We start from the raw sequence: 24,494 nt of genomic DNA on the forward strand, positions 1-24,494 counted from the left end.
TAAACAAATCACCGCTTGAGTTTATTTAGGCATTCATGTCGTTTTACTGCAGTTTCTGTAGTGTGTCATATGAGGCCTCTGTTCATGTAGATTGTTTTTCCTAGAATCTTTTTGTGGCTGCATTTGTAGGTAGAGGATTTTTACTATTACGGCTACAGAACTGAAGGATATTAACTGGATCTTGGAATAATTTATTTTCCAAAATTCCAATAATTTGTTTTATATATTTATTATTCTTCTAATCCGAAACAAAAGTTTCAGTGGAGTTTTGACTCATTTATGCAAGAAAAGGTTCTATTTGAGGAGAAATCTCTTAACCTGTTAAACATGAAAGTTTTACGCAATCATTTATTTACTTTTTATTCTAGTGATAAATTGTCTACGAGCTGTTTAATTCAGAACATTTAATTGAAATTTAAAAATTTTAAATCCATAAAATTATCTATCTATCTATCTATCTATCTATCTATCTATCTATCTATCTATCTATCTATCTATCTATCTATCTATCTATCTATCTATCTATCTATCTATCTGTCTGTCTTTCTATCTGTCTAAGTCTATCTGTCTATCTCTATATACAACATCTGTCTGTCTGTCTATCTAATATCTGTCTGTCTATCTATCTGTCTATGTCTATCTGTCTGTCTCTATATACAACATCTGTGTGTCTGTCTGTCTGTCTGTCTGTCTATCTATCTATCTATCTATCTATCTATCTGTCTATCTGTCTGTCTGTCTAATATCTGTCCGTCTATGTATCTGTCTATGTCTATCTGTCTGTCTCTATATACAACATCTATCTATCTATCTATCTGTCTGTCTGTCTGTCTGTCTTTCTGTCTGTCTGTCTGTCTGTCTGTCTGTCTATCTATCTATCTATCTGACTGTTTATCTATCGATCTATCTATCTATCTATCTATCTATCTATCTATCTATCTGTCTGTCTTTCTATCTGTCTAAGTCTATCTGTCTATCTCTATATACAACATCTGTCTGTCTGTCTATCTAATATCTGTCTGTCTATCTATCTGTCTATGTCTATCTGTCTGTCTCTATATACAACATCTGTGTGTCTGTCTGTCTGTCTATCTATCTATCTATCTATCTATCTATCTATCTATCTATCTATCTATCTATCTATCTATCTATCTATCTATCTATCTATCTATCTATCTATCTATCTATCTATCTATCTATCTATCTATCTATCTGTCTATCTGTCTGTCTGTCTGTCTAATATCTGTCCGTCTATGTATCTGTCTATGTCTATCTGTCTGTCTCTATATACAACATCTATCTATCTATCTATCTATCTGTCTGTCTGTCTGTCTGTCTGTCTGTCTGTCTGTCTATCTATCTATCTATCTATCTGACTGTTTATCTATCTATCTATCTATCTATCTATCTATCTATCTATCTATCTATCTATCTATCTATCTATCTATCTATCTATCTATCTATCTATCTATCTGTCTGTCTGTCTGTCTAATATCTGTCCGTCTATGTATCTGTCTATGTCTATCTGTCTGTCTCTATATACAACATCTATCTATCTATCTATCTATCTGTCTGTCTGTCTGTCTGTCTGTCTGTCTGTCTATCTATCTATCTATCTATCTGACTGTTTATCTATCTATCTATCTATCTATCTATCTATCTATCTATCTATCTATCTATCTATCTATCTATCTATCTATCTATCTATCTATCTATCTATCTATCTATCTATCTATCTATCTATCTATCTATCTACACAGCAACCTAACAGAACAGACCTGTATGCATTGATAATACCTGGAAAGAACTGTTCGTTATCATTCCCAATCAAGCATTGATCATCAGTCGATTTGTGATTTTATATATGTTGCCATTAATAATATTTGAATGAAAATAAACCGAGTTTGACGAGCAGTCATTGGATCCAGATGGTGTAGTTCCAGCATCCTCCAGTAGGGGCGCCCTGGACCATCATAACCTGCTCAACACCCGTCTCCACTTATCCAGTTCTTCTTTTGCTGTCAGTCACTCCGTTCCTTCCGTCTCTTTTCATCTCGCTTTTCATTAGGGTTTCAGCGGAGAGTTCAGCACACACTTCACACCAGCACCATCAGCCAGAGTAATGCTTGATGTCTGACGGCTCGTTTAATGCTAATGAAGGAAAATAAACACAGAGATCCGTGAGAAGATGATTTTTGTGGTCTTGGCTGTGCTCCGGACCGGTCACAGTCATTGTTTTGAGAAAAGACATTCAATATGGAGACCCACACCCATAATAAAGCAAAAAAAAAAAGCTGATTGTAAGTGTAGATACGGGCCGTTGCGCAGCAGTCAGTAAATCAGTGGTGTCTGACGGACCCTCCGCCGCGACTGGCATCGGTCTGCATGCGAATGACTTCATCATGCGGATGACAGCATGTCTTCTAGCCCCATTACCCTGATTTGAGGTGGCTACACTGCAGAGATTTATGGGTAGCATTCAGTCGCTCCCCACAGAAACCGCAGGCCGTGGTAGATGCTGCTATCCACACCCATCAGCAGACACACACATGCTCGACGACACACTCGACTGTGACTCACTTCACCGACATGTTAATCGTCCAGTGACAATGAGCGCAGATCTGCGGTTCCTTCATTCTGACACATTCCCCGTTTCCACTGCATCCTCACCCACTCTTTATATACGGGCTTCTCATGCCCATAAATACTGTCCATTTCTCTCTTGATCTCCATATAGTGACTGAAGCAGATTTCCCCTTGGTGTCGTTGGTTTGAATAACAACCAAGTCAAGTCAAGTCACATTTATTTATATAGCGCTTTTCACAATACAGATTGTATCAAAGCAGCTTCACAGTGATAACATGAAAGTAGTACAACACAGATCAATAATATTGTTAAATATTAAATATTAAATAACCACAACTAAGCAAGGCGACAGTGGCAAGGAACCAAAACTCCATCAGATTGGATGGAGAAAAAAACCTTGGGAGAACCCAGGCCAGTTCTCCTCTGGCTAACATTCATATTGTTTATATATAAATATTAAATATAAGTATAAAACGGCGCCGTAACATATCGCAGGCGTTGAGTCGTCTCTTCACAGGCATCGGTCTTCTTGACAATGAAACAATGTCAGTTTCAATGTGCTTGTCCTTTCTGAACAAATGCTCATTTTTGTCATCACACCACGCCATCACACATTTGCCCATGAATTTTTGGAACGAATTGGACTAAATTGGATAATAATCAAATGCCAACAAAAGACACATTCAGTTTTTGGGTCTTTTAATCGATTGAGAGGTAATTATTTTTGAGTGAAAAGAGGAATAGAACTACGTCTCAGTGTGTGTGTGGACAAAAACAGCTTTTGACTGTGCGTGTGTGTTGCAAAAATTGCTCTTCCACACTTCATTTCTTATCAGACATAATATTATATATTTACATGCATATTAATATTCTGTTCAATGTTCTTGAATCTTAGTTTTCTAAACAAATTCACAAGCTTTTAGATTAAAAGGCTTTTTAAAATCAAGTGTTTCCCATCTTTTCACTGCTACTCTATATGTTTTATAGTTTAAAATAAACAGAAATATGGAAAGGTCGTATGTTTTGGAGAGCAGCTTCAATTATAATTAGCGCACAGCCATGCGTGCAGACGGGAGCTAAACTGCGGATCATTATGGCAAACGAACAGAGAGAGAGAGAGAGAGAGAGAGACACTTTTAGATTTTCCATTTCATATAATGTGCTGCAAATGTTTCCAATTTTCCATTTCATACTAGAACAACCTCATTTAGTTAAAGTGGGTGTGAATATGTGTCTGCCAGAGACGGGAAGCTACAGTATCAGGCTCTGGCTTTTGGGAATTTAACTTCAACACAGCATGCTGGGGGACTCACGTTCTGTCTTTTAAATGTGTTTGTGTTCATATATTCATCATTAGGTTCATTAACCTTCTCTTTTGACGTATATGCTCAGCCAGTGTCCCAAATCCCTGCATGGCATTGTGGGAGCTCTTGGATTGGTTGAGACACTGCTACCATGGCAACCTCAGCAGGCATCTCTTCTGTAGTTCTGCCCTCCTATAGACACACAACACACACAAGTGAGCGGTTTGTGTGTGTGTGTGTAGGGGGGTGATTGTGTTTTAGGGACAATAGACAACCTGACTAAAAACTAGGATTCGCCGTGTGTAAACACGACTTGGTCTTTCAAAATAACTTTTATAGTGCATAAATTTGTGAGTTAGCTTATAAAAATTTAGTAGGATTTTTTTTCAGGTTTCCCGTGGTCATTGAAATTGTGATTTCCAGTCACGGAAATGTTTTGTTTAGGATTTCTATAGTGAATGTAAATGTTCCTGTTTCCTGGAGTTTAGAAAATCTAAATGATGAATTATAAATATAGATATATAAATTATTTTTCATCACTAAAACACTTTGTGTGTTTAAAATGATTTAAGAAATTATTTCAGTTACATCATTATTGTAATTTAGATATTTTTATGATTATATTTGAATGCATCAAATATTGTTTCTCGATTAAAATGAGTCTAGTATCAAACACTAAAATGTAGAATGTACATAAAAAAGTGCTGAAAATATGTTGAAATATTACATGTAAAGTAAAACATATTCGTTAACACTTTATAATAAGGTCTCGGTTGTTAACATGTTAAATTTTTATTTAAAAAACTAATTATTATAATACACATTATATTTTAATTATTTTGTAAAATAATGTTTTAATTTGATGGCGTAGTGTTTTTATAGTGTAGTCAGCTACTTGCAAACGATTATTTTATTTTTAAAATGTAGATTTCAGAGATAGATGTTGTCATGAAGAAAAAAATATCATTAATTTTTAACATAATTTTACATAAATTAACATTATTTTAACTATAAAACAGCTTTTCCACATTCACAAATTCGACAACTAGTTGGTGAAGTCATTGAAGATCAGATTCATTCACAATAAAGCAAACGGCTCATTCTCAGAAAAAAAACTAATGATCATGCACAACTGCTTCCTCATCTGGACCATTTTGTACATTTTAATTGCTCGCATTCAGCAAACTTCTGGAGGAATATTTAACGAGCTGTTAATGATGCGCTGACTAAATCAATGGAACAAAAGAGAAACAGCATCACATCAACAGATAAACGAGTGAATCAGGGGGCCGGTGCGAATGAATGAATATGAATATTTCATACCTGCTCACTTGCGCCTCTGCATTAATGAATTGTCAAATAGAAATATATATCACATGCAGGAAAAGTGCCTTTTGACAGGTGATGTTTTAGGTCATTTCAACTGAAAAATAAAACTAGCTTGTGAATTACAGAAGAATCTGACATCACCTGCACATGAGTAAAAAATTATGTGAAATCTGACAAAATTTTGCTGCACAATTATATGATGCAGCTTTCTAACAAACACTCAGTGTGATGTGCCACTGGCCTGTGTTTTAACTTTTATTGTAGCAAATTAGTATTCAGCAGCATTTAGAACACCTCTCTCGCTCTCTCTCTCTCTCTCTCTCTCTCTCTCTCTCTCTCTCTGTTTACTGCACAGTTAGTGAAGCTTATCGCCTGGCAACCACAATTAAAGTACACCAAGTCAGCAGTAGCAAAGAAACAGGGTGTGAAAAAAAGAAGAAAAAAAAACCCGTGAACACCTCCAGCGGAGAGAGAGACAGATAGACAGAATCCGGCTTGTGTTTTAGTTGGTCTGTACCTGAAGAGCCTCAAATTAAGTGAAAGCGAATGCGACAGGTGAAACTGGAAGCACACAGGTATGTGATCACTGGAATGTCTGAAGACTGTTGATGAGTGTGTGTGTGTGTGTGTGTGTGTGTTTAATAGTGTTGTTAAACGACTTTACCTAATCACACATGATGCGTGTAGAGATGCTGTGTTGAGTGATGTTCTCAGTGAGATTATTTGATTTGGTTTGCTCTGACTAGTGTGTAATTCCTCTGGTTTGAGGTGCTCTGGTGTAAAATTACTCTGAAGATGATGTTCTGAGATTTTATTCACAACTAACGGCACTGTGATGAAGGCTCTTGAGTAGCTCGTGCGCGGGTGGAAACAGTGTCAGTGTCAGGTGGAAACGGATGTTTAATGGATTGTTAACAGGTGTTTAAACAACTTTGTATAATTGTATAATCATCATACTTTAGATGTCATGTGCGGTGTCTTTTTTGTCCGTGAGACTCACAGGTAAAGGTCAGAATCACAGCAGTGATCTTCCTGTCTCCAGCTGTTACCTTTGAAACAACCACACACACCGTTTCAAATGTCACCACATCTGTCTGTCTGTCTATCCTTCTATCTTTATATCAATCTATCTTTCCGTCATCTTGTCTGTCTGTCTGTCTATCTATCTATCTATCTATCTGTCTGTCTATCTATCTATCTATCTATCTATCTATCTATCTATCTATCTATCTATCTATCTATCTATCTATCTATCTATCTATCTATCTATCTATCTATCTATCTATCTATCTATCTATCTGACTGTTTATCTATCTATCTATCTATCTATCTATCTATCTATCTATCTATCTATCTATCTATCTATCTATCTATCTGACTATCTAGCTGACTGTTTATCTATCTATCTATCTATCTATCTATCTATCTATCTATCTGACTGTTTATCTATCTATCTATCTATCTATCTATCTATCTATCTATCTATCTATCTATCTATCTATCTATCTATCTATCTATCTATCTATCTATCTATCTATCTATCTATCTATCTATCTATCTATCTATCTATCTGACTGTTTATCTATCTATCTATCTATCTATCTATCTATCTATCTATCTATCTATCTATCTATCTATCTATCTATCTATCTATCTATCTATCTATCTATCTATCTATCTATCTATCTATCTATCTATCTATCTATCTATCTATCTGACTGTTTATCTATCTATCTATCTATCTATCTATCTATCTGACTGTTTATCTATCTATCTATCTATCTATCTATCTATCTATCTATCTATCTATCTATCTATCTATCTATCTATCTATCTATCTATCTATCTATCTATCTATCTATCTATCTATCTATCTGACTGTCTATCTATCTATCTATCTATCTATCTATCTATCTATCTATCTATCTATCTATCTATCTATCTATCTATCTATCTATCTGACTGTCTATCTATCTATCTATCTATCTATCTATCTATCTATCTATCTATCTATCTATCTATCTATCTATCTATCTATCTATCTATCTATCTATCTATCTATCTATCTATCTATCTATCTATCTATCTATCTATCTATCTATCTAAGTCAATGGCACAGTATTTTTTTGTTATTTAAACAGCATGTTAGTAATTATGGGACCACAAAGCGCGTACACACTGCTAATTACACACACAGGGACGCGCAGCACACAAACATGCCAAATAAAAATAAAAGGATTACAATGTAAAAGATTAAAATTGTGTACATAAAGATATGGTGGAATCCGTCTTGTCCCGTTTATGGTCTGTTTGCACGATTTAACCTTTGCGCACAAGCTGATCCGTTTGCGTCAGTTTTTAAATAGCGAATCCGCCATGGCACAAGCGCAACTGGCTTTTAAAGGGAATGGGAAATTACACTCTGATTGTTTTTTTTTTGCACGTTAAACCCTAAACACACCCATTTCTCATTAAGAGAATAGGTGGCAACCCTTTTAAACCAACCATTTTTCAACCCGCCGACCATTTTTCCCGTAGTTTAACTAGAAAAAGTGGATTCGGACGCTTTAGACCATACGCTTAGATCGTTAAAATAGGGCCCTCTTTCTTTCTACCCATTTCATCCATCCACTATTGTTAAATGTATTTAATAATTAATATTTAATGTATCCAGACATTATTGCATAATGTATCCAGGGTGCTGGAGACCATTTAACTATGTCACGGCTTCGTATCAAATCAATCAATTAAAAGAAAGTGTGTGGAGGGATACATGAGATGTGAAACTAGCACAGATATGTAGGAAATTGGTGGGTCAGCAGTCATTTAACAGTTTATTATCATTATACAAAACAGAATATTGCTACTGGCCAATCAGAAATAAGAATTCTGTAGTAATAATGCTTTGAACTGACTATTTCTTTGTAATGTTGTGTTTCAGAGTCTGGGCTCCATCGACAGGAAGGGGCCGCGTCAGAGAAGGTAAAACTCGCTGTCATGCTCTCATTCTGGTGATGCCAGGGTTAAACAAGTGGTTAAAAAACTTCATATTGAATCATTCCAGTCATTGGACCTGGTGACCCACTGAAAAGACAGATCATTTATTTTTAGATGAACTGTAATCTAGAGTATTACTTTTAATGGCATCAGAAATAAGCTAAATCAGACATAACTTTCCTTTGGGGTCATCCTCAATTGAAAAAAAATGCATATTATATCATATACGTCATTTTATTTAGCTTTAATGTAATATAAAAGACATTATAATATCCATGCAAGTAGACTCGTGGACTCATTACACGTCTTTCTCTGGTTTTGGTGTGTTGGAAGGTTAACTGCTTTAGGTTTATTAGCATAGATTAACTTAGAGAGAGATAATGAAATCAATGAAGAAAGAAGGGATTATAATAAATTTATAGCGTAGATAATCAATGAAGAAAGAAGTGACTTATAGCATAGATAATCAATGAAGAAAGAAGTGATTATAATAAAAATTGAGTTGAAAGTCAAAAGCTTAATGATTGAGATAGAAGTCAAATAAAAATGAAACATCCCATGACAGAACCCAATGAGCGCATTAAAGATCAGGTTACTATAGTATTATGATAGTGTTCTGGTTATGATAACGCTGTAAACTAAAAGATAAACAAAGAAACAGTGATCCCAAACTTTTGACTACAGGTCGCCCAGGTTGTCTCAAAACTAAATGAATATAAATGACTTCTGGAAATGTGTTTAGACTTCATCCAAGTAATTTACAATTTAATATATAGTTTACTTGAGTGCTTCGGAAAAAGCTTTGGCCAAATGTCTTGTCAGGCAGACGAAATCTGAAAACCGCGTGGCCTTGAACACAGAAGTTAAATTCAGCCAATCACATTGTTTTTGAGTGCGGTGAGTGAACGCAATCAGTGAATGAACTGTTAGCGGTCAGCGCAAGGCTAGGTGTAGAATTAGTGAGAAATAAAATGCATGTGCCGTAACCATTTGTGGTCTTCTGTTTGAACGTCTAGTAACCAATTGTGAACAAATCACATAAGCTTTATGTTTTGAGACTAGTTATTGTGGGTTATAGAACTAAAGGGAGAAAATCAAATGAATTAGCTTGAATGATATATGGCAGCAGTCTCTCTCTCTCTCTGACCCATATAAACATTTTTCACATAGACAGTCTAATAAGTTTAATAAGTGTGCATGTTTCAGTGTTTGGTTTTGTGGTTAATGTGTGTATGTGTAAAGGTTGACTCAGCCGTGTGTGTGTGGAGGGGCTGGCGTTGTGGTTTGCATGTTTGATGTGGTTTGGCCATGAAAAGGCTGACGGTTCCCCGACAGTGCTGTGCCAGAGACACACACACACACACACACACACACCTCAATAAAGCCCCGCCAGAGGAACTTTCCCGCGAAATCATTGCTAAGAACACACGCTTGGCATCTCGTTCATTTGTGAGCGTGTGTGTGTGTGTGGCATCGTCTTCTATTGTTCACTCACACACACAGGCATATACACACGTTTGGCCGCCGGTCTGGATGTAGGTATGAAGATGACACAGCGGAAACCACTTCCTCACAAACACACGCCCTTCTGTGTTACCGTGTGTGTGGTTTGTTTCTATAAATGTATGACACATTCACATGCTCACGCTCCAGAATAAATAATCATCATGATGGCCGTCTCCACTCTGATTGGGATCTTGACGCCCTGTGGAATTGTGGGATTCTGGAGGGAACGACAAGATTGGAGCCGCTTTTGGTCCATTACAGCATTCCGGCAATGACCAGAGAGAGAGAGAGAGAGAGTGTGTGTGAGAGAGAGAGACAGGAGTAGGTGGCCCTCTTGGGAAACCGCTTTTTATTTTGGAATTCTGGAATTATTTTTGGAAACATGAATCAGTGTGTGTATACTGTAGCTGTATGAAGTGTTGATATGTGTGATGAAGTCAAAATCGACTACTTTCATAATGCATGCTCCTGCTGTTATTGTGACTGATTCATCAGTGCATGTGATTTTAAAGAAAAAAGTGCATAATTTTCCATTGAAATATAACAAATTTTTGACTTCTGAAATGTCTTTTCTAATACACAGGCCATTGGTTGATCAATAGTCAGATGTCATAGTCATTTACAAGGTCGGAACTGGATTGAGAACGTTGTTTAAATTCCAATTCAGTTTTTGAATCTGTTTTTTTTTTAAATCTGTTCAAGCTAAATTTATCAAGAAAAACTTTTAATGTGGCTTTGACAAAGACTTGTTTGAAAGTTTTGAATGAAGTATAGAAGCTTTACATTTTTATAGGGCTGATAGATTATCAATATTATCAATGCATACAGGTCTGTTCTGTTAGGTTGCTGTACAATAGATAGATAGACGGACAGACGGATAGATAGATAGGATAGGATAGGCAAACTAACTCAAACGCCGTTTACAAAAAAAGGAATTAAAAGGTAAAACAACGATGTCGGACGATTTTGATTCTGTACTTCCGGCTACGTCGCCCGTGACCTTTTGAACGTAATTACGTATTACGTGACGTTACAAACGCGCCTCAGAGAACACTTCCTTTCTGATTGAAACAAGACAAAAATACTGAGGTAAATCATATTTCATTTTTGCAAAGCATGAGTCACCAATGTTGGATTTCTTTTATTTGTGAATTCAGTCAATTGTTCCTCTTGTTCAAATTCACACATGATTTAAGTCGATTGTTCTAGTCTGAGTCACTGTACTGCAGATTTTTGTTTTTTTAATTGACACACAACACATACCCCAATGTGTGTGTGTGTGTGTGTGAGGGTCAAAGGCTTTAGGTGGAATAACACGGCATGACACATTTGATGTTGCGGCAAATGGAGTGCTTTTTATTTTTGTCTTAACTAACCGATTTATGTCTCCGCTGGCACTGGTGTTTAATACTGTGTGTTTGGTGTTTATATGCTTGTGTAATGAGCAGCCTGGGCCGAAGCGTTGGATCTGTGCGCTGGCTGCAGTCTGAGCTGCGATCGACATCAAACAGCAGAGGCACACACTCGTCTCTCCAGCGTTACACTCATCAGACGGCACTGCTGCCTTTGGTCTCGATATTTAAAACTTCATTTAAAATTAATGAATGTGAACTGCATATAAAATACAATTTTAACATTTTTTAAGCATATTTGAAAATGAAAAGCAGGTACGATTTCTATACTCAATCATATTGCATAATTTATTATTATTTAAATAAAATAAATCATTATTTTTGAAATGCATTTATTCAAAAAGCTTAGCATCAATCGATTGTGAAAATAACTCATTTATTCAGTTAACCTGGTTAATGATGGCTAGCTGTTGGAGCAAGAAATTTCCAATTAGATAAATACATTCAAATGCAAATTTGAATTATTGATGATAACTATATAAACCTGGTTATTGTGAATTTAAAACAAATTCAGTTTATTTGTACCGGTTTCATTTATGAATGACTGACAAATATGCATCACATTCAGTTTATATGTTGAAGCTGTATGCAATTCAAATACATAAATCTTAAAGGCCTAAATATTGTTTTGTGCCAAATTCTGTGAGAAGGCAATCCCAGAATGCTTTGCACAGCTCACTTGCTTTTGAAACAGAACTTCTCTCTCCCTCTCTCAATCATGTCTTAAAGTGCGTACGAATTAAGTGTTGACTTGTGCCGTGTTTATGTTTGGTATTTATTTTTATACTGTGTGTTTGTGTGCATGTGTCCGCGCGGCGTGTGCTCTCTTGAAGGAGGTGATGTCATCACTCAGGCCTTCCTACTGTAAGAAGTCTTCGAATGGCATTACATCAGCATGCGAGACCCCAAGCGAGCGCAGTGTCATCCAGAACAGCTGCCGCTGGAATCGGATTCATCCCGCAGTCCTTCTTCCTGTCTTATTCCCAAACAGTTTCTATCTAGGAACATTCCCTCTAGAAATACGGATGCGGCCACCTCTCCGTGTCGTGGGTGTTTTTGGACGCGCTGACACTGCCGTTTGCTCGCTGACCTTGTCCTTCAGTGTTTAAACATTCTTCAGTCGCACTTGTTGACTTGTTTGTCATTAAGCGATTGCAAGATCTTTGATTCACGCGTTTACAGCGCTGTCAGATCTGCCGTCCAGGCGTCTGCCGCTGTTGTGACCACACTGTTGCTAATGAGACGCCTAATTCAACACGCGCAATCCCACTTACATAAAGTTTTACAGGGGAATCTCAAAGAGAACATTCCCGGGTCATGTTTCGCCCCATTATCAAAAGAGAAAAATAGTAGTTTATATTTTGCAAAAAGAAAATCAAGCGTTTTTGGACCATTAAAAAGAAAGTACTGTTATATTATTTTATGACAGCTAAACATTTCCTTATAAATTTACCTTCCAACCCCAAAACATTTGGTCCAAGAAATTTAACACACGGAAATTTTAGGAAAATGTAAAACAACAAAAAATATTTATTTGTTTGTTAAATTTTATTTAATTTGATCCATATTTTATGGATAACATGGAAAAATGTATGAAAATGTAAAACAATTAATTAGAAGATTTTTTGTTTATCATTTTAAATTGTATTGTTAAAATTATAATCAATGTTTTTATGATAATAATAATCAATTATAATAATAAATAATTATAATAATAATAATAAATTATAATAACTCTCAGAATAATAATCAACAACAATAATAATAATAAAATCTAGGGCTGTCACACGATTAATCGTGATTAATCACATCCAAAATAAAAGTTTGTGTTTACATAATTATTTATTTGTGTATATATATATATATATATAAATACACACACATGCATGTATATTTAAGAAAAAAAGTATTATTTATATATAAAATATTTATATTTATATACAGTATAATATAAATTATATATAAATCTATATACATCAAAATATTTCTTAAATATATACAAGCATGTGTGTGTGTGTATATATATATATATATATATATATATATGAAATAATTATACACAGTCCACCCACATATATTATGTAAACACAAACTTTTATTTTGGATGCGATTAATCGCTTGACAGCCCTAATAAAATAAAAATTATTCTCCTGAGGTTTATTTAGTGACACCAAAATTGTTAAATATATTATTTGTTTGTAGTTGAAGATCAAATATTTTCATACACATGAAACCTGTTGAAACATTATGATGAAAAACGTTTGGTAAAGTTCTCTGGCAGCGTGAATATTTAGTAAATCAGATGATTAATTACGGTAATCATGCTATTTGTGTGTGTCTGTGTTTTGCAGGACCGAGTCTGGGATTGTGAAGTTGACTCAGCGACTCTCTCTGAAGGACAAACACAGCAAGGAGGACAGGAGCCTGCCGTCCAGACCTCCAGCCTACAGGAGGCGCTCTCTCAGCGTGGACTGGTACTTTTACTCCAACATTCACATCACAGCAAATGAGCCTATGTTAGAAATAATGTCATTTTAAGGCCCATTCACACCGCACCGACAGATCAGCGAACATGTTGAATCGGTCTTGGAATATCTGAGGAGTGACGTACTGTAATCTGGTGACTGTCAGCGTTAGTGTCAGTTGGCCTTTAAACAGCTAAAAACCTGTTTGAGAGAGGTTGACCAGCCATTTGGACTCAAAAGATAGCAAGGAAGCCATGTTGGCTCTGAACGCTGCTGTTTTCCCATGGTTTTTCCTCTGCTCATCTCCACAGACATCATGACTCCAGTTATGACTGCCTCTCTCTTCTCCACCCTCCCCATCTGTCACGGCTTTTGCACGTCCAAAACTCACAAATGGAGTCACTTGCAAGATGCGTACAGAAAAGATGATAAACATGCACATAAGGCACAAGAATCTGTCTGGCATTTATTTCACTTTGACCAGAATTACTCATTTGGCAACACAATTGTTCATGGTACTTCAAGAAAGCATCTCAAGTCAAATCACATTTATTTGTATAGTGCCTTCACGATTTTCTTCCAAAGCAGTTAATTTTTATAATATCCTAATATCCTTATGCCATTTTGTTGCATTTATAATATAGTTAACATTTTGTAGTGATATAAACAATCATATGCAAATAAAGTTAGACATTCTAATCCAACTTTATATAAAGAGCTGGACGATAATAAAGTTACATTTTACAGTAAAAAATAAAATTGGATAAAGTTGTATATAATATATAGCCAGCTAGGGCTGTCAAACGATTAATCGCAATTAATCGCATCCAAAATAAAAGTTTGTGTTTACATAATATATGTGGGTGCACTGTGTATAATTATTTAATATATATAAATACACACACATGCATGTATATATTTAAGAAATATTTTCATGTATATACTGAAAATAGATTTATTTTTAATTTATATTATATATAAATAGAAATATTTTAAATATAAATAATATTTTTCTTAAATAAACATGCATTTGTGTGTATTTATATATATATATATATATATATATATATGTATACAAAATAATTATACACAGTGCACCCACATATATTATGTAAACACTTTTATTTTGGATGTGATTAATCGCGATTAATCGTTTGACAGCCCTATAGCCAGTCTAATCTACAGAGCTGTGCCATAATGTTCAGAAGACCTTAAAGGTGCAATGTGTAACAAAGTTGAGTATCTATTAACAGAAATGCAATATGACATCCATAACTATGTTTTCAGTGGTGTATAAAGAACTTACTTAATTAGCCGTAATGTTTTTATTACCTTAGAATGAGACATTAATAGCTCCATAACCGAGGGAATCCCCTTCTATGAAGGTCGCCATGTTGTGACGTCATATTCCTACGGTAGCCGAACGCGAACAAACAGCGCTACAGAACGCGTTTCATCACTACCTTGAAAGAGAAGTAGCGGAAAGCTGGAAGCTAGCCTTACACTCCGTGAGTAGTGACTTTTCCCTTGTGAGTGGTGTAAAATATGTAGTTGGGATTGTTTCATGTAACTTAGTTCTCCCTCGCTGTGTTATGGGTTTGTTATGTTGGGGATAGATGTGCTGTTACGTTCGTGAGACAGCTGATGATTAGTATTCATGTCATTGACCGTAAAACAGTACGTTACAGGAATCACTAACCCGTCGATAGAGACTTTTACTAAAGTCTTTTATCACTAAAGTCGATCGCGAAGAATTTTAAAAATCAGAGAAAAAAAGCCTATTGTGTGTAGTAAATAGTATCTATGGGATGCGGAGATGACATGATTGTAACAGCGCGCGCAGTTCCGACCTTTGGACTCATGCAGACGCGTCCCAGCTCAGCCACAGTAACAGCTCATATTAGCCAGCTAAACTATTATACCCTGTTAGAAAAAATATATAGCTGCTCCCTCGCTGTATTATGGGTTTGCTACAGTATGTGGGGAGAAATGTGCTGCTGGTTACGTTTGTGAGACAATCAGCTGATTATTATTTTATTAAATTATATATTAAAACCCTTGATCCTCACCTGACTATGGCTTTGTAAACAGACAGTATTCATGATGTGGTTTATAATGGACTGTGGTACAGAAACAGTGACAATGTTACACACTCTTGGCTTACTCTGGCTATTCTCTGCTGTCTCAGCCGACGAGATGTTTGTCCCGTTTTAGCAACCGTAGCTTCTTCGAAAGGGAGGGGTGAGCAGTGGGCTGAGCCCTTAGTGCAAACCTGGTGCAAACTCGCAACCGAACCACTAGATGTCGCTAAAAGTCACACATTGCTCCTTTAAAAGGTCTTTAAATGGACTTTTTGTAATCCTGCTTGTATTTCCATTTTAAGTTTATGTGCTTTTCTTTGTGCCTATCGCTGGCCGCATCTGGGTCGTGGCATATGGCGAATTGGAAGCCGGGCTCCAGAGACGCATATAACTCCGGGGAGTCTCGGGGCGGCGTGTCCCCAGGATGTAGTCACCCTGGCTGGGCACGATGAGGGCTGGGCCCCCCTGTTTTTGGGACCGCGCGGAGACTCACGCAGACTCCCTGTCACCTCCTGCACGCCGAGCTGTCTGTCGCCAGTGCCTCTTAAGACTGGCCTAACGTCACACACACACACACACACACGTACGGGGCCGTCGCACAAAGACACATCCGCGCACATGCATTCATACATTGATTGATCCTGCGCTCACATGCGCTTCTCGTCCCCCTGCAGAACATCCCCATGGCGACGGTCTTCTGTCTCTGCTCATCAGAATTAGAGAGATTTGCCCCCTGGGGTGGGGGGGGGGGGGGGCGAACGAACAGGTGGCGGGCAGTTGAACTCGACGCAGCAAACACTCTCACAGGGGAGCGACTACTACTGTGACAACACACCCGCATACCGGCACATGCACTCAAATACTCCCGCGTTTAATCTCTTAATCTGACTGGATTAGAACGCAAACGGACAAGGCAGAAATACGCAATCACGCAGGCGTACGCGTGATGCGAAAAGACTGCGTTAAACAAACTCCTGTTCTAATGCTGCCCAAAAATCAAAATTTCACATAATGAAAAACCTAATTTTGGATTATTACGATGTTTTGCGATCTGAGATTTTATTCGTTTCCATTGTTCTAATTGTGAAGAAAACTCAATTTTACTATATTGTCCAAGGTTTTAAGCATTTATTTAAGGCAAGGCCAGTGTTTGTTTTATGCACTACACTGTAAAAAATATTGTCAATATTTGTTATTACAACATATTTTCTTTTGTCAAATCAACTTTATAATAATTTATTTAGTTGAGATAACTTATTATTTTGAGTTTCTGATGATTAAATCAATCTCCTTCATTGTATTAACTCAATCAACTTAAAATTTTAAGACAACCCAGGTTACTTACTTTTTTAAGTTAAACCAACAATATTTTTTTACAGTTTAGGAATCACAACATTTTTTCTTTTGTCAAATCAACTTAAATAATTTATTTAGTTCAGATAACATATAATTTTGAGTTTCTAATAATTAAATCATTCTCCTTAATTGTATTAACTCACTTTTTCCATTTCAATGAACTTAAAATTTTAAGGCAACCAGGTTACTTACTTTTTTAAGTTAAACCATCAATATTTTTTACAGAAGATTGTGCGCTATCGCAACTTGTCTTCTTTCAGACTAATGGAAAGAAAACACCCAAAATACACGGTAACACTTTTCAATAAGGTTCATTTATTAAACATTAGTTAATGTGTATTAACTAACATGAACTAACCATTTGTTACTGTATTTGTTATTCTTTGTTAACGTTAGTTAATACAAATCCAGCTGTTCATTGTTGTTCATGTTAGTTCACTGTGCATTAACTAATGTTAACAGGATTTTTAAAAAGTATTAGTAAATGTTGAAATTAACATTTAGAAAAGATTAACAAATGCTGAAGAAGTATTGTTCATTCTTTGTTAATGTTGTTAACTATCGTAGTTAACTAATGAACCTTATTGTAAAGTGTTACCAAATACACATTTAATATTATTTTATTACGTTTGATTTGTTTGAATGTGTTGAATTCAAAATGCAATGCATGTCTTTTTTTTAAATCATTTTTTTTTCAGTACATTCAGATTTCTGCTCTGAAAATGAATGCAAATTAGTGCGTGTTTAGTTCAATTAATGTATCATTTGCATATTTAAACATAACATTGCAGAGAACTTGTAATACAAAACATTTGTCTTGATATCGGGAACGTTTGGTGATATCTATTAGTTGCTATCTATTATTTTCACCTTATGTAGTAATTTTATTATGAGAATAAGCTTTAAGTGCATTATAATAGTGAGAATATTCTTTGGAAGAGTGCTTAATTGTCATTAAAATAAATGACAAATATCCTTTGTTCATGCAGAATATAACATACTAATTTCTTGAGTTTTAAGGTGAAATGTGAGCCGGACATGTTCTGATTGCTGAAGATCTCTGTGGTGACATGCAAACCTGTCTGCGTGTCTTTCAAACGGGGAGGGAATCAACTGATTAGCTTTGATTCCCCATTGTGTGTGTGAGAGGTCGAAGGGTTAGACTGGCTCCACTAGGCCTGAAGTACACAAGAGAGAGAGAGAGAGAGGGGTTCTGTTGACCCTAGTAACACACACACACTAATCGGGAATACTGTCCTCGCTGCCCCCCTCCTGTTGCTTACTGTCACACACACTCCCCCTCCAAATTTTGGCTGGTCGGACTGCAGTCTGTCTGGTGCCAAGAATCAAATTTCCGACTCTCCTTCTTCTCGCAGCCACATATAACCCTCGTTGAGGAGTCCCTCTGCCCCCTTTACGTCTGTTATAACCAACTATTCTGAAAGAAAGAGAGATGTCGCCCGCTCTTTGCGTACATGTCTAAATATTTAGTTTTCTTTGATTGATGACGTTGACGACGTGAAAGAATCAGCCTCGCACACATCCGTTGTCTCTTGCATCTTATCCATTTACGTGAAATCCATCTCAGCATCTTTTTGCGGTTGATTGGGATCAAAAATGTATCTCTAAATGTATACTTCGTTACATCTCAGAATTAGCGTAACAAGTAAAAACGTATATCTTTGTTGAACTCGAGGAAGGAAACTAAAATTTTTACTAAGATAGAAAATAATTTACTTTAATAAGCTTTTTTTTAGTGCTTTAGACAATATTCATTTACTCATATTTCCACTGGAGCCAGACCGATATATCGGCCGATATTAGGCATTTTCCATAATATCGGTATCGGCAGTTATAGTGGCCAATAAATGAATATTTAAAAAATAAAATAAAAATGGACTAAACACGCTTCAATCATCTCTCCTTGGCCTGTTATATTGAAAATGTATGCTTTACAATTTGCAGTATGATGTTATCTATTGTTAAATTATGGCTCATCATAGACTAGCTAACCACAAAGCTAGCTAACGCCACTATCATCAGTGGAAGACCGCTAATGTTAACATTAATGAGCTTGGAAACTTTTTCTGCCTAAATAAAGTAATGATTACTGTATTTATAGCTAGCATATCTCTAGTTACAGTCCCTGCATTGTAAAATGTAAGTTATACTTGCGAGGAGTGAACATTTAGACATAGAGAAAAAGTATCAAACATATCTTGCGCAGAAAAGTTCGCTTTTCTTTTACACACGTGTGTGAAATCCAACAATATTTAATTAAAAAAAATATCGGCCGATATATCGGAATATCGGACTTTAAAACCCCAAAATATTTGTATCGTATCGGCCTTCAAAATCCTTTATCGGTCGGGCTCTAATTTCCACTGAAAAAAAAATATTTTCATGTTTTGTAATCACAAGATTTTTTCTTTTGTCAAATCAACTTATAGAATTTATTTAGTTCAGTTAACATATTATTTTGAGTTTCTGATGATTAAATCAATCTCCTTCATTGTATTAACTCACTTTTTCCATTTCAATGAACTTAAAATTTTAAGGAAACCAGGTTACTTACTTCGATAGAAAATAATATAGTTTAATATGCTTTTTTAGTGCTTTAGACAATATTCATTTATTCAATTTTCCACTGTAACAAAATATTTTCATGATTTGTAATTTGTAATCACAACATTTTTTCTTTTGTCAAATCAACTTATAGAATTTATTTCGTTCAGTTAACTTATTATTTTGAGTTTCTGATGATTAAATCAATCTCCATTTCAATGAACTTAAAATTTTAAGGAAACCAGGTTACTTCATTTTTTTAAGTTAAACCAACAATATTTTTTATTCAGTGTAATGCCTCCAGATTTTAAATTCAGAATTATAATAATCTTCAGATTATAGTGTATTATATCGTTTTTTTTTTCCTGGTTTAATTAAAGATACATAGTCTATAGTCATTCATTTTGCTGTTATATAAACTTTTTACGCAAAAACATTTTATCCCTTGAAAGTTTAAACTAACTGTTTTAAACCTTTTCCCATTTCCCACCTTTTACTCAAGCTCTGTTTATCTGTCTGACTGTTATGTAAAACGCTTTATTCACAAAAGTGACATTCAAAGTCAGCGTGCGACCCAAAATCTCATGACATTTACTTACATTTTTCATAAATATCTTAACATTATCGAATAGCTCGCCTAGCCTATATGATGTCAAATGAAAAATCATTTCAGATGAAGAACAAGCGCTGGTGAATAGATCAGGATACAGCAACAGAATGCTGAAGTTGTCATTTATTTTCCGTATAGCAACATCAGATCTAAAACGAGTGACACGAACTCCTCGAACTACTCTCCGTTTTTTCACGTGAAACACGGCAGATAATTCAGCGGCCACATTAGCAGTGGCACCGGGGAGAGTTTGATCTCGGAGGTAAATGTGAACATGTGTTCGGGGAAACGGTAAAGAGTAATCTCTTACCATCAGTGAGCTCAACACATGCACATGTGTGCGGGATTGCATGTGTTTATATGCGCCTACTGTTCTCAATGGCTATTATTCTTAGACGGAGGCATTACTCACAAAATTTTCCATACTATGGCCTATTCTCATTTAGCCTTGACTTACTGGACGTGTTAAATGTGCTCGTATTTGTGTGCTAAATTTTGCTTCGCCTTTTGATGTGATGCCAGACACAATCCCCGGATATCTGAGCACTTTTGCCCCCAACTTGACTCTGCGTTGTGTGTGTGTGTGTGTGAGTAAATAATTGTTTGTTGCGCTGTACATTCCTGTCCAAATGTCATTTTTTAATTACAAAAATCAACATGAATTCAAACATGTCACTCTTTTGGCACTAAAGCTACATAAAACTCGAGATTCAATGGATGAAGACACATGATCAATGTCACTAATTTACTTACATATGATTAATACATAGAAATATCACAATTGTAAATGTTTCAATATTCCAAAAATGCTCTAATTTCCAGGTTTAAATATGCTTTGGAATGTAATTCTCAGTGTGGTCTCACAGTAATTGTGTGGTGGGAAACTGTTTTGTGTGTGTGTGTCCGTTCTATCACTATTCGTCTGATGGGGTGCTGAGACGGCTGTGTTAACATGTGGTGTCCCTGTTTCTTTTGTCTTTCTCTCTTTATCCCTCGTTCTTTCATCTGCTAGTCTTTCATGTGAGTGCGCGCGCCGTTCGCTCGGCAGCCCGTGTGTTCAGCACAAGAGGAGAAACTTTAAGCCCAGAGATCAGCCGCCTTTGAAACTGATCCGGGCTGCCACAAATATACCCACTTTTATCTGCTCACAGCGCATACCTGCCCGTTAAAATAAGCACGTTATTATCAGAGCACTCGGAGGTGTTCGCCTGCATCCGACGCGGACAATGGTCCGTCCTAATACGAGAACATTTGTGACGGTTGTGGTTCTCGGAGCCCTTTGTTCTGTTTCCAAATCCGAAGCCCCTCTGAATCAATCTTGATATCAGGGTGAACATGTTGTTCCTCGAATTATATCAGCGGACAAGCAATATGGATTTTGCAGTTATTGATTCTTAAAATTGTTCTTTTATTAGTCTTAGTCTATTGGTGATTTTTTTTTTTTTTGACAAACCTCACTATTTTGTGCTTTCTTTTTTTCTTCTTCTCAATTTTGGCAAGAGTTACCCTTTTTCTTTTTTAATTATTTATTTATTTCAAATACAAATGCCATTATTTTAACAGAGATTGTATTTTTTTTTTTCATTTTCAATCCCTCCCCGACCACCCCAGAACAACCTGCCTTAGTCGTATTATAACCTGTTAAATAAACAATAATAGTACAAAAGATGATGAAAAATAATAATGACACTAATAATAAAATAAATATACAGCTGTTAAACAATGACAATGTTTATATGTGCATAAAAATAAATAAAATAAAATAAAAGAGAAAGACAGTTGGACACCACAATCAAAGGTGCAACAATGATACATCAATAAACACAAAACCTAAATATTTACACATGTAAATACCCGGAGAAACACCTGTTGGAACTGTGCTTATTTTGTAAAATAAGAAAACATAGTTACAAGAAAGATTTTAAGACACCAAATTTAGAAAAATCTAACATAAATTTATCTCGTCAATATAAATATTGGTAACGCTTTACGTTTGTTAATACATTAACTAGAATTATCTAACAATGAGCAGTTCATTTGTTACAGTATTTTTTTTTAATCTTTATTAACATTAGTATATAAAAAAACAGCTGTTTATTGTTAGTTTAAGTTAGCTCAGGTACATTAAATCATATTATACAACTTTTGATTTTAATAATGTATTAGTGTAATGTAATGTAGTCAACTAATGTTTACATATAGAGCCTTATTGTAAAGTGTTACTGATATGTTTAATAGAAATAAAAATGCCTATTCAAATTTTGTTGTGGTTTATTTCTTGTTAAAAAATGAAAAATGTGATAAGTATGCAAGTATTTATCCTCTAACAATGTTTTTTTATTATTATTTGTGTGCTGAAAATTACAAGAATGTCAATTTTTTCTTTTCAGGGCCGAATCCAAAATGACTCAACAGATTCCAGACCCACATCCTCTGATTCCACGCAAATGCCCCAGCACGTCATGTTCGTCTCCTCCGAGTGCCGCACGACGCCTCTACAGAAACCTGTCTGGAAAGTTTCGCACGACGAACCTGCTTCTGGAAGATACGGCACTCCCGGGCCAGTCGGACAAGGACCATCCGCGTAAAACCACCATGGTGAGATGCAAACACTTAAACAAGACCTATATGAAACTAATTAGTCTCATATAACTATTGAATTTTGACATTTCAGCTTGTTTGACTGACATAAATAACCTTTAGCAGTTGATGATGCCATTTGAGAAGATCCAAAATACTGAATACCTATAATAAACCTTCAAAGAACCGTATTGCAACTCAAAAACTTTATAGTAAAAAATGGCATTGTGTTTGCATGCATTTTCTATGTCTGTGCATGCATGTGTAGTTCCAGGGCAACGAGGCTCTGTTTGAAGCCGTGGAGCATCAGGAGCTGGATGTGGTGGAGTCTCTGTTGAGCGCCTTCAGTCTGGAGGAGCTGGACTTAAACACACCCAACAGTGAAGGCCTGCTGCCACTCGACATCGCCATCATGACCAACAACGTCCCCATGGCCAAGCTTCTGCTGAGAGCCGGGGCCAAGGAGAGTCCCCACTGTGAGTACACACTTACTGCGATCAAACGAGACCCACTTTATGAATCATAAACCATACTTCTACAGATGTTTGCCACATGCTATACATTACAATAAAGCAGTAGTGGCTTATTGCTTCAATCAAACGGCGGCAACAGCAATGTGATTTGGTATGCAACACCAAAGATCAAAACATAATGTCTGTTTCCCCCACAATTTTTATACTGTAGTTATCATTATCTAAATCGAATGCTCAGGTCATATTTCATCCCATTTTATATTATTTTCTGTTATATTTTGGATAATGAATATGAAGTGTAATTTTAGGAGCATTATGTTTTTTTATTTTTTATTTTTTGCATTAATTAAGCAGCCTCCCATTTTTATTACGGTCATTTGAAATGTGATTTTTTTATATTTGATATTTTATATATGATATTTTTTATAAATTATTTAAATTAATAAATTGTTGTATCATGGTAGTTTTTGCTGTTCTGAACTTAATTTATGCTTATTATTGTTTTATTACAACAATGTAATTTTTTTTTTTTTTAATTTCCAGCAAATTTTTGGGGTGAAGTATGATTGGGACATTTCTTGCAATTTAAAGATATAAAGTAATATAACTATCAAAGATAATTGGAATTAATTTGCTTATATCAACTTTAAAAAAAATAAAAAAATAAATGTACATTGGTTTCAAACATGGCCATTCATAACTTTATAATATACACTCATTTATTTATACTGAGTTTTTTACACAAGTGTATTGTAGATCAGTAATATAAATGGATGTAGGTTCAAAGGTCTTTTGTATGTGCTTCATGAATTTTTTTTGCAGTTTTACTCCAGATAACTTAAAAGGAGCGAGCAAAGATTAGTCCCTCACATGTGCAGATTGATATTTAAACGTTTTATATTTTTTCTTCTTCACAGTAACATTTAGATATTTAAATGGAATAAAACGCCAATAACAAAGTGAACAAGGTAGGTTAGCTGATTACCTTAAAAATCCATAGATATCGTAGCCAGTTCTCTTATGGCCATTAACACTTTCTCTGACAAGCGGATGCGATGAGACCTGTTTTCCGGTTTGGTCACGTGACTCTCGGCATAAAGCCTATTATACTTTGAATTATCAATTTGTTAAACAAAACGGAAAAATAAAAAACAAGGCGTCTTTTCCTTTTCTTGTTATTCTTTTCCAAATTGGAAATTAAATGCTTAAAACATACATGGTGGATGTAG

The 24,494-nt window shown here is 35.5% G+C and overlaps 1 protein-coding gene across 4 annotated transcripts in view; it reads left to right on the top strand.

Moving 5' to 3' along the window:
* ankfn1b (ankyrin repeat and fibronectin type III domain containing 1b) overlaps window positions 1–24,494 on the top strand; it is an 82,045-nt gene that overhangs the window by 37,728 nt on the left and 19,823 nt on the right. For 3 of the 4 annotated variants that reach the window (XM_089125675.1, XM_089125676.1, XM_089125674.1), the window contains 4 exons: window positions 8,162–8,202; window positions 13,487–13,609; window positions 22,603–22,810; window positions 23,061–23,268. In XM_089125675.1, coding sequence (XP_088981801.1) covers window positions 8,162–8,202; window positions 13,487–13,609; window positions 22,603–22,810; window positions 23,061–23,268 — 580 coding nt within the window. Of the gene's footprint in view, window positions 1–5,575; window positions 5,796–8,161; window positions 8,203–13,486; window positions 13,610–22,602; window positions 22,811–23,060; window positions 23,269–24,494 lie in introns of all 4 variants that reach the window. The other variant, XM_089125677.1, reaches the window with a different exon arrangement.

The sequence above is a fragment of the Pimephales promelas genome, chromosome 22, assembly GCF_988280905.1.
Source record: "Pimephales promelas chromosome 22, fPimPro1.hap1.1, whole genome shotgun sequence".
NCBI classification, from domain to species: domain Eukaryota; kingdom Metazoa; phylum Chordata; class Actinopteri; order Cypriniformes; family Leuciscidae; genus Pimephales; species Pimephales promelas.